Source organism: Hordeum vulgare, chromosome 6H (assembly GCF_904849725.1).
Source record: "Hordeum vulgare subsp. vulgare chromosome 6H, MorexV3_pseudomolecules_assembly, whole genome shotgun sequence".
Lineage (NCBI taxonomy): Eukaryota > Viridiplantae > Streptophyta > Magnoliopsida > Poales > Poaceae > Hordeum > Hordeum vulgare.
This window is the reverse complement of record NC_058523.1, coordinates 143,858,917-143,870,805: the sequence shown is the minus strand read 5'-3', so window position 1 is coordinate 143,870,805 and position 11,889 is coordinate 143,858,917. Positions and strand designations below refer to the sequence as shown.

Genomic DNA, 11,889 nt, shown 5'->3' with positions numbered 1-11,889 from the left:
GAGGGCACACACAAAAATAAATAAAAAACAAATAAAAAGAGAGAAGGGGGCAACAATATTATTCCTTTTGAAAGATCTACACTCGTACACCATTGATATATTTGTACTTCATAGAGATTATAATTCATGCATAACTAAGTGGGGAACCTTACACTATAGAACTTGGCTTGTATATTCCAATGACGAGCCTCCTCAAATGAGCGCTAGGTCTTCATGAGCAAGCAAGTTCGATGCACCCCCACTAGTTCCATTGGAGAGCTTACCTTAGCTCATATGTGCATCCGTTGCATGGCAATCCCTACTCCTCACATCATATCTATCAATTGGCTTTCTCTCACCTATGGTTGTCCTCGTTGATGTGAGCCTTCCACACCTTTTTGTCTTCCTTCCCCATCATTACTATCTTTGCCATACTAAGTGCCAAAGGGAGAGGATCATTTTGACTTGTGCCTGACTAGTGGTCTGGGGATGAGTCAAAATAAGATTCCGAAGGAGACCAAGTGTGAAGTTTTAGTAGACTGAGTTCTCAATTAAACTACAAATATTTTTATGCTCTAAACCCATCTCGCACTTCTTGCACGCAAACACCATTTGGTGACATTCGAGTCACAGACAGTGAGAGCTCTTATACCTTTATGTTCTTACTTTGCTAATTTCAATACTAAATATAGACTCTTGCTTGTTATTGTCTTGACTTGAATGAAATATATTACTTGCTTTACTTTGAAGTTCTTATATGTGTATTAGCATGTCACCACAAAAATTATTTGTGTTATTATTTGCCTACTCGAGGACGGGCAGGAATTAAGCTTGGGGATGTCGATACGTCCCAAACGTATCTATAATTTTTGTTTGTTCCATGATATTTTGGGTGACATTGTTATATGTTTTGCTGCACTTTCATATATTTTTACACATATTTGGACTAACCTACTAACTCAATGCACCCAGTGCCAGTTTCTGTCTGCTGATGTCTTTTTTGCAGGGAATTTTACCCCAATTTACAGAGTCCCAAAAAACCCGAGAAAAATATATAAAAATTAGCATGGCGGAGCACCAAAGGTGGGCCAGAGGGGATCCAAGGCTTACCCAGGCGGCCTCCGTGTGCGGCCCACACCTTGGCCACGCCCATAGGTCGCCTGGGTGGGACCCACCTCCTTTGGTGCCCTACTTAGGCCTATATTTACCTCTCCGATAGGAAACCCTTCGAGAGGATCCAAAATCGTGAATTTCTCCATCGTTCCACCGCCGCGGCGCTTCGAAGATCGGGAGCGTCAGAAGACCTCTTCCCGGCACCCTGTCGGAGGGAGGATTGACCTCCGGGAGCTTCTCCACCACCATGGATGCTTCCCGAACATGCCGTGAGTAGTCCTCCTTGGACCATGAGTCCATGACCAGTAGCTATTTTGTGTCTTCTCTCCAATCTTGTGCTTTATTGTTTAGCCCTTGTGAGCTTCCCTACATGATCAAGGCATCTATATAATTTTCCTGCTATTCCTATGCTTGGTTTGCTGGGATCCGATGGATTATGAGATTATGTTCAGATTGTGATGAGTTATATATTTGATTATCCTTTTATATTATGTTCTTTAGTGATTCATGCACGGTCTCCGTTTCCTTTTATTGTTTTGGCCGAGTAGTAGATTGTAACTCCAAGAGGGAGCGTTATGCATGATTGTGGGTTCATGCCCCCTGTTGTCTAGCTTGAGTGACAGAAACATGAGACTAGGGGATGCGTTGTTGCCACCAGGGAGAAAACAACGGTGCTTGTGACCACGGTTGCAAGGATTGTTTACCTTACGCAAAGTTCGTTAATGCAGTTGTCCGTTGCTTTGAGTTTACACTTTGGGTGGGGCTCGCAACTTAATAACAGCGAGATGTTCTGGATAGATATCTCAAGGTGGATGATTAGTAAGTAGATGTTGATGAATAATCGGTCTACTTGTCTTGGCGTACTGCCCATTACTTTTGAGCCTCTAACTTTCTAGCAGCATGATTAGCATTGTAGTGCATTTATAATTCTGTCAATTGCCTAGCTGTAATTTGTTTACCCATGCATAGTTGTTTATCGTCTTTTGGGAGAGATACATCACTAGTGAACATCATGTGACACCGGTCCATATTACCACCATTGTTTACACCTCCACCATTTACTGTTTTTATTTACTTTTCCGTTGCAATCACTATCACTATTTCTGCTTGTGTTTTGATCCTTTGCAAACTACAAGGCCGGAGAGATTCAAAACCTCTCTGTACTCGTTGGGAGCATAGTTATTTGTTGTGTGTGCAGGTCCATGTCTTCTGCTGGCGGAAGAGCAGCGAACACCTACTTGTTGATCCTCGGAGTCCTCCTAGTTCGATAAACCTTACAGTCCCCGTGTAAGGGAAATCTGCTGCTGACTACATCTCCACCTTCCACTTGGGGTAACCAACAAGGGGCGAGAAGTATATCATGTGGAAGACCTAGAGGAGCGTGAGTAAGAGAGTGAGGACTCCACTACCTGAGTCCGAGAACCCCTAGGGTAGGATAAGCTATGTATCCCTCATGCGTAGTCGATTCCGTGTAATGGTTCATATGAAACCATGTGTGCTTGTGATTTGTTTTACTGTTTGTGTTTTGATGTAACTCACACTTTTGCCTTAGGCAACACGTGAGCGACTACATCGCCTATCTTATCTTAATGTTTTGTGATGAGTCTTCTGATATTTGTTTGACACACTTGCACTGTACCAACCCCCTTAGGCGCATTTCCCTCTTGTTGCTATTTCTTTCGTCAATTCCAGTTGTTTGACTTGGCTGCTCCAAATAGGATGGTGACTCCTACTCGCACCAGTACTTTTGGCAACCCCTGTGCCAGCAACTCTAGACAGTAGCCAGGAGCGAGTGGGTTTACTGAAGCTAGAGGTCACCAGGAGAAGCCACATGGCGATCTTCCCCCACTACAAGAAATATGCTAATACACGATACTATATTTTCATTGCAACATCGTCACGGTTTTTTAATTTACGACGATCTTACGATGAAAAACCAAGTGTCTAAAATGAATCATCAAAAACTGACAGCAACGATGTCTTGATCGAATTCCTAGATCGTCGTAACCTTTACGACGATCCTAAATCATTGTTTGCAATCTAACCCAGTCCTACGAGGCAGTCCTACGTGGCAAAGTTACGACGAAATCAAAACATCATGGTTGAAATCAGCCCAACCCATTTCAATTGATCACATGGGCTGTTTTTATTTTTTTGGGCTTTTTCTTATTGGCCTTATTTTTGGGCCTTAGCCTATTTACAGCCACTTCTAGTATTTTTTTTATGAATTTCTTTGTATCATTATAATTTGGGCCCTGGCCTTTTAGTGCACAAATACATTTGGTCCAGTTTCAGTTTTGGCCTTTTTTCATTTTTGAATTCAGCAACTTTTTGTTCCAGAACTTGTTTTCATCTCTATTTGTCGGGCCTTTTCAACCCAATTATTTGTCCAATATTAAATCCAACACTATTTCATATTCAAATCAAGAAAACTGCAAGTCGAATTAAAATCATCCATCATATACCATCACATAATACATCTCTCAGGTTTACATAACACAATAACTCATCTCTTGAATACATTTCCTTACACAGGAATATAGCAAGAACGGACAGAATTGCACAATAGAATAATGGCACATCTACTAACAATGGAGTTCATTCCACTCTCCTATGAGACATAGGTTCAGAAATTTTTATGTTGTGTTGAGTTGCATGTCCCAAGTAGGCATCATCGATATCTTCTCACCACTTTCCTAGCAACAGAAAAAGAGACAAAACAAAAACATTAGACCGTAATATTACAGAGAGCATAGATCAGTAACTTCAAATCACAAAATATATCCAAATATAATGCATGGAAGCAAAGGTGGAACTCTGAATCCCTTGAAACTGTAGAAGCTCAGTAGTATAAAAATATAATGCAGGGTAGTAAAAATGGAACATGGCTCAGCATTTGCATTGATAGGAACAGATACACGATTGGCGATCCACTAGGTACATCGATAATTCTCATAAATCAACAACATTGTCTGCATTTAACATATGATCTCTACTATAAGTAGTGTCTGCCTGTCCAGCATCCTTGAGGAATATACCAAGCATTATTCTGATTATCTAGCAGGAACCAGCAATCCTCCAACCCATCTAAATTTCAGAGTATGGTTAGATAATATATCTACCCGAGGTGGAACTCTGAATCCCCTTGAAAGTGTACAAGCCCAAAACTACTGCGCTTAATCCCTTCATGGAGTGAATAAATTCTAGTAGTAGTTGCTCTGTCATAATGGACATATAATCTTGGATCAACAGGAAGTGAAGTGCATAATGACTACTTACAGGGACAGGAAGCATGCCCTTCAGTCTTTTGATGACTTCGCCGTCGAGAGCAGAGAAATCATCGACGATCTCTATCGAGCACCCCTGGCCATCGCGCGCATTGCCACCTTCTTCGGGGCTCGAACACGGACTGAATCCCTCTGCTTCCTCTACATAAGGTGGAGCTACAACGGTTTTTTTCAGGAAAGGGGATTGCGTCAGGAGGGGATAAAATGTCTGAATTTACTGTGTGTTTTTCGTAGTAATACCTGAGGGCAAATGGGTGACGACCTCGGGGCGGAACCATTGCTGCGTGAGGACGGTGCCGCGGCGGTGGAGCTCGGCGCCGGCGGTCTCCGACGCCTCGGCCATGACGACATGTGTGAGATCCTCCTGCAGCGCGTGTACGATGACCTCGTCGTTGTTGACCGCGTCGACCATAACCTCCGCGAGGGCGGGAGCATCGAGGAGGGCGCTGGCGCGGTGGGGCTGCAGCGGCGGTGGGGCGTAGTCGGTGGTGAGGGATTGAGGGCGGTGCACGCAGGCGTCACCGTCGAGGAGGTGGTGGAGGCCCCAGCGGACGATGTTGGTGTCCAGATCTTGGTGGCCCCGCACAACCATGGCTGGCCGGGGATTGATTGATGAGAATCAAACATGCGACAACTGAAGGAAATCATCTTGCAGTTAGTTATCCCCAAGAAAACAAGAACCAACACGAAATCAACGAGGAAGTTGTCGGAGGAGAAGGGTTGAGGGCCATGTCCGAGGCGAATTGGAGCTCGCGGGGAGCACGCATGCATGCACGAGAGGGGGTGGAGGTGAGAGCTCGCGGAATCTAGCGGCTGAGGGCGCAGGGATCGGCCAGAGGTGGTGGTGGTGGGGAGGGGGAGGAAGGAGCCGATGGCTTGATCGGATGTAGAAATTGAGCAAGGGTGGCTAGCTGTGTGGGTGGTTAGGGTTGTGCTTTCTGAGGAGAGGCTCCTCCGTTGGATGGATGCTGATGGATGGCTCAGATCGCATTCAACTCAGTGATCCACGTGAAGGCAGTATCTCGTCTCTCATTGGCCGGCTCGAAACGCGATTTTTATTTATCCAAATCTCTAGAAAAAATACAGAAAATATTAAATTTTTGTTGCAAAATTGGACTACACCATTGTCCGAAAATATTATACCAGATTTCGAGTGTCACGATATTGCCTAAGGAAGTTTTGATTTTGTTTGGATAAAAAAAATCATATTCCATTTTTTGAGTGCCCAAATGTAGGTTTTTTGTGAAGAACCTACCAAATATTTGTTGCAAAATTGTACTCCATCAATTTTCTAAAATACTAGTACATATTTAATATACAATTGACCAAATGGTTGGGTGTCAAAAAGTTTTATCCACCTCTCGTGAAAAATAAAACTTTTTGCCGATTCAGTTGGAGCAGGTCAAATTTGAACTCCAGCTGCCTCATAGTTTGCTATTTTTTTCAACAAACATTTCTAGGTACAATAGTATCTATTTCTTCATACATACTCCAAAATATTTGCAAAAATAAAGCCGTAGCTACAAACGATCATCCCCGCCGTTTTGACCGCATTTTGAAATGGGCATGAAAAATTCAAAAAAAAATCGAAAAATCAGAAAACATTCGCATTGTGTCATTATATGTGATAAATTACCAGGGAAAATAATAAAATTGTAATATTGCAATAATTTTTAAAAAGTGTTCTTAGAAATGGGCTACCATGTGGGAAGATTCATGGCTTTCAAGCCAAATGATCAATCTTATGGCTACATTCATCGCATAGTTTGTTTAAATGATCTAATATTGTGCACAAGGGTGCGTATTGAATGGCAAACAATGTTGCTTAAGGAAGTTTTCATTTTCTTTGGACGGAAAATTCATTTTCCATTTTTCGAGTACCCAAAATTAGTTTTTTTTAGGACTTGCCATATATTTATTGCAAAATTGGACCTAATCATTTTTATAACATACTAGGACATATTTAATGTACAATTGACCAAATGGTTGGGTGTTAAAGGCTTTATCGACCTCTCGTGAAAAGACAAATTTTCGTTGAATCACTTGGAAGCGGGTCAAATTTTAACTGCAGCTACATTATAGTTTGCTCTTTATTTTTCCCAAAAATCATTTCTAGGTACACAAGTATCTATTTAATCAGAGAAACACCAAAATATTTCCAAGATTCAACCACTAGGTAGGAACGGTCATACCCGCTGTTTTGACCGCATTTTGAAATGGCCATGAAAAATTCAAAAAAATCAAAAAAAATGGAAAACCATTGCATTGTGTCATTATATGTGACAAAGTTATCAAGAAAAATAATAAACTTGTAACACGACAATTATTTTCAAAAAGTGTCCTTAGAAATGGGCTATCATGTGTGAAGATTAATGGCTTTCAAGCAAAATGATCAATCTTAAGCCCACATTCATGACATAGTTTTTTGAAATGATATAATTTTATGCACAAGGGTGCATATTGAAATGGCAAATAATGTTGATTAAGGAAGTTTTCACTTTCCTTGTATATAAAAATTATTTTCCATTTTTCAAGTGCCCAAAATGAATTTTTTTTGTGAAGGACCTACCATATATTTGTTCCAAAATTGGACCAAATCATTTATGTAAAATACTAGGCAATATTTAATGTACAATTTACAAAATGGTTGGGTGTTAAAAGCTTTTATCCACCTCTCGTGAAAAAGACAAATTTATGTCGATTCAGCTGGAAGCGGGTTAAATTTGAATTGCAGATGCATTATAGTTTGCTCTTTATTTTTCCCAAAAATTATTTATAGGTACATAAGTATCTTTTTAATGATAAATACATGGTGTGGTGACTCGCCGTCGAGGTTTGGATGGTGGTCGAGGGCCCCAACTCCAGAGTGCGTGAACTTGCATGCCAGCCACATGGTCATCGCCTGACCGTTGCGTTGCCATGTGTTTTGGGTGAAATAGGCATGTGCTAGCAGTTCCCCGGCAATGGCGCGAGAAAAATGATGTTCCCAATTGCTCAACAATTAGAAATTGTCTTGCAATAGCCCACCAGCGCGTGGGACCGCGGCAGTTTTCGAGGGTAGAGTATTCAACCCAAATTTGTTGGTTCGCGCGACAGGAAGTGAAAGAATATTCTCAAGTATTAGCAGCTGAAGGTGTCAGATTCAATCACACTTGAAAGATTAGTGTCTGCAAGCAAAGCATCAGCAACAAAGTAGTATGATAGCAACAGTGTCAGAAACGATCTGGTGACAAGGCAGACTATTCCTAGCTGTCGTATCAATGGCGCCAGAAGTTGCCCATGGACGGGAAATATTCTTTCCCGGCAACGGTGCGAGAAAAAAGTATTGTAGCAGGTAGCAGCAATCGCAAGGAACAACAGTAGTGACAGCAGTAGCAAGTAGCAGGAGTAGCGAGTAACAGCAGTAGCAAGTAACATCAGCAGCAATAGTGGTAACAGCAGCAAAGCAAAGCAAGTAACAGCAGCAGAGTAAAACAAGTAACAGCAGCAGAGCAAAGCAAGTAACAGCAGAAGAGCAAAACAAGTAACAGCAGCAGAGCAAAGCAAGTAACAACAGCAGAGCAAAACAAGTAACAGCAACAGTGGGACAAACTCGTAGGCAATGGGTCGGTGATTTTTTGGATGACATTCATCATGCAACAGTTATAACACGGAGAGATATGTGGCTAGCTCCCGTTCGTCAATGTGATGTAGGCATGGATTCCGTGTGTCGTCATACGTGCTTAGGAAAAAGAACTTCCATGACATTTATTGTCCATCCCTCCCATGGCAGCAGGGACCAAAAGGATACTATGGGATATTAAGGTTCTCCTTTTAATAAAGAACCGGAACAACGCATTAGCACTTGGTGAACACATGAACTCCTCAAACTATGGTCATCACCGGGAGTGGTTCCGGTTATTGTCACTCCGGGGTTGGCGGATCATAACACATAGTATGTAACTACAACTTGCAAGATCGGATCTAAAACACACATATATTGGTGACAACATAATAATTTCAGATCTAAAATCAAGGCGCTCGAGCCCTAGTGACAAGCATTAAGCATGGCAAAGTAGTAGCAACAACAATCTCAGAACATAGTGGATACTAGGGATCAATCCCCGTCAAAACTAACTCGATTACATGATAGATCTCATCCTACTCATCACCGCCCAGCGAGCCTATGAATAGATTACTCACAAACGTTGAAGAGCTTCATGGAATTGGAGAGGGAAGAAAGTTGATGATGAGGATGGCGACGATTTCCCCTCTCCGGAGCCCAAAACGGATTCCAGATCTGCCCTCCAGATGAAGAATAGGATGTGGCAGCGCCTCCGTATCGCAAACGCGATGAAATCTACTCTCTTGATTTTTTCTGGGACGAAAGGGAATACATAGCGCTGGAATTGGGGGCAGCAGAGCCACGTGGGCCCCACAAGCTTGGTAGCCGCCACCAGGGGGCTGCGGCTACAGGGCTTGTGGCCCACTGGCCCGTCCCCTTTGGTGGATCTTTGCGTAGGTATTTTTCATATTTTCGAGAAATATTCTCCGTAAATTTTCAGGCGTTCCAAGAACTTTCATTTCTGCACAAAAACAGCACCATGGCAATTCTGCTGAAAACAACGTCAGTCCGGGTTAGTTCCATTCAAATCATGCAAATTAGAGTCCAAAACAAGGGCAAAAGAGTTTGGAAAAGTAGATACGATGGAGACGTATCAACTCCCCCAAGCTTAAAACCTTGCTTGTCCTCAAGCAACTCAGTTGACAAACTGAAAGAGAAAGAAAAACTTTGACAAACTCTGTTTGATCTTGTTGTTGCAACTATGTCTAACTCATAACCAGAATTTCAGCAAGATCACAAGTTAACCACATAAGCAAGTGACACAAAGGTCTCGCAGTAAACTAATATCAATGGCATAATCAGCTAGCGAGCAAATAATAATGAGTTTCAGATACCAACAATTCAATCAAAACAAGCATGAAGCAATATGAATAAGTGGAATCTCGCTAGCTCTTTCTAAGGCCGCAAAACATATATGTAGAGCACTTTCAAAGATCAAGGGCTGACTAAACATTGTAATTCATAGCAACGAAGATCCAGTCATAGTCATACTCAATATCAATCAAAAGCAAAGCATAAAAATGACAAAGGTGCTCTCTGATTGGTGCTTATAAAAGAGCAGGATGACTCGACATGAAAATAAATAGACAGGCCCTTCGCAGAGGGAAGCATTGATTTGCAGAGGTGCCAGAGCTCAAGCATTGAAAACAGAAATAATAATTTTGGGTGGCATGCTTTCATTGTCAACGGAATGACCAATATTTCTCAATATCTTCCATGCTACTCATGCTATAGGCGGTTCCCAAACAGAAAAGTAAAGTTTTCACTCCCCCACCACCAATCAATCACACTCCACAGCTAGCCGAATCCTCGGGTACCATCCATACTAACATCAATCCGGGGGGAGTCTTGTTTTACAGTTATGTTTTCGATTTAAGCGTGGAACTGGGCATTCCAATTACCGGCCCCTTTCTCGTGAATGACAGTGAATAAACACATGTCGAGGATAACACGCCTAACATGGAAGATACCAATAGCCCCCTGTCACCAAATGAGCGGTTCGGGCATGCAAAACAGATTACTTCTTGAAGGTTTAGAGAATGGCACATGCAAATTTACCTGGAACGGCAGGTAGATACCGCAAATAGGTAGGTATGGTGGACTCTCATGGAAAAACTTTTGGGTTTATGGAAGTAGATGCACAAGCAGTATTCCGCTTAGTACAAGTGAAGGCTAGCAAGAGACTGGGAAGCGACCAACTAGAGAGCGACAACAGTCATCAAGATGCAATGAGTTTGACTAACATTGAGTGCAAGCATGAGGAGGATATAAATCACCACGAATACGAACATCATAGAGGCTATGTTGATTTTGTTTCAACTACATGCATGAACATGCGCCAAGTCAAGCCACTTGAATCATTCAAAGGAGAATACCATCCTATCATACTACATCATAGTCATCTCAAAATCTATGTTGGCATTCAAGACAAACCATTATAAGCTCTCAGCTAATTAAGCATGGCATCAAAAACTATGATCTCTAAGTTGTCATTGCAAACATGGTTCTCTCTCAACAAAGCTGAATCTGGGACGACAAGCTAGTCATATTTACAAAAACAAAATAGATAGAGTTCATACCAGCTTTTCCAGTCTCAGTCACTTCATCATATATCATCATTAATATTGCCTTTCACTTGCACAATCGAACGATGTGAACAATAATAAGAGTGATCGTGCATTGGACTAAGCTGAATCTGCAGGCAAACACAAAGGAGAAGACAAAGTAATATGGCTCTTGAAAGCTAAATAGGTATGCATGCAAGAACCACTAAACATTGTAACCAATATCTTCTACCTTGACACAAAGAAAAAGAAAACTATTTACACGGGAAAACTCCTAACAAGCAAAAGAAGAAAGGAAAATCTTTTTGGGTTTTCTCAAAAGGACACAAAACAAGAAAACAAGAAAACGAAAATAAACTAGCATGGATAATATAGTAGCAAAGTGTAAACACCGACTAACAAAGTGAAAGCATAAGCATGAATGTAAGGTCGGTGAGAACACGTACTCCCCCAAGCTTAGGCTTTTGGCCTAGCTTGGTCTACTCCCAAGGCGGGAAATAACCAGCTCTGGGATACTCCGGAGCGGACTGTGGATGCCACTACTGTGTGAGCTCCTCTGGCTCCCACTGATAAACTGGCGTCTGGTACTCGACTGGCGGCTCGGGCACGGGCACCTGTGGTTGGGCCAAGCCCCAATATGCGTAGATGTCCGAGGGCATAATAGTGTACTGATACGTCTCAAATGTATCTATAATTTTTGATGGTTTCATGCTGTTATCTTGTCAACTTTGGATGTTTTATGGCTTTTATATATTTTTTGGGACTAACTTATTAATTCAGTGCCAAGTGCCAGTTCCTGTTTTTTCTGTGTTTTTGACTCTTTTCAGATCTGATTTTGGAACGGAGTCCAATGGAATAAAATCCCCGAAATAAATTTTTCCAGAACAGAAGAAGATCGGGGGACTTGAGGGCCAAGGCAGGAGAGCCACAGGGGGCCCACAAGCCCTGTAGCTGCCACCAGGGGGCGGCTACCAGGCTTGTGGCCCCCCAGGAGCTCCTCTACCCTAGCTCTTTCGCCTATATATTCCCTAAAATCCCGGAAAAAATCAGGGCATCCATGAAAACACTTTTTCACCGCCGCAAGCTTTCGTTTCCTCGAGATCTCATCTAGAGACCCTTCCCGGTGCCCTGCCGGAGGGGACTTTGGAGTTGGAGGGCTTCTACATCGACATCATCGCCTCTCAAATGACTCGTGAGTAGTTCACTTCAGACCTACGGGTCCGTAGTTAGTAGCTAGATGGCTTCCTCTCTCTCTTGGATCTTCAATACAAAGTTCTCCATGATCTTCATGGATATCTAAACGATGTAATCCTCTTTGGTGATGTGTTTGTCGAGATCCGAT

The 11,889-nt window shown here is 42.3% G+C and overlaps 1 protein-coding gene across 1 annotated transcript; it reads right to left on the bottom strand.

Annotated features, from left to right (window-relative positions):
- Positions 1-4,044: 4,044 nt before the first annotated feature.
- On the bottom strand, positions 4,045-4,971 carry LOC123405232. The gene is made up of 3 exons (XM_045099000.1): positions 4,620-4,971; positions 4,372-4,535; positions 4,045-4,149 (listed from the first exon to the last, which is right to left on the bottom strand). Exons 1-3 carry the CDS (start codon positions 4,969-4,971, stop codon positions 4,045-4,047), a joined length of 621 nt encoding a protein of 206 aa, XP_044954935.1.
- Between the last annotated feature and the right edge of the window lie 6,918 nt (positions 4,972-11,889).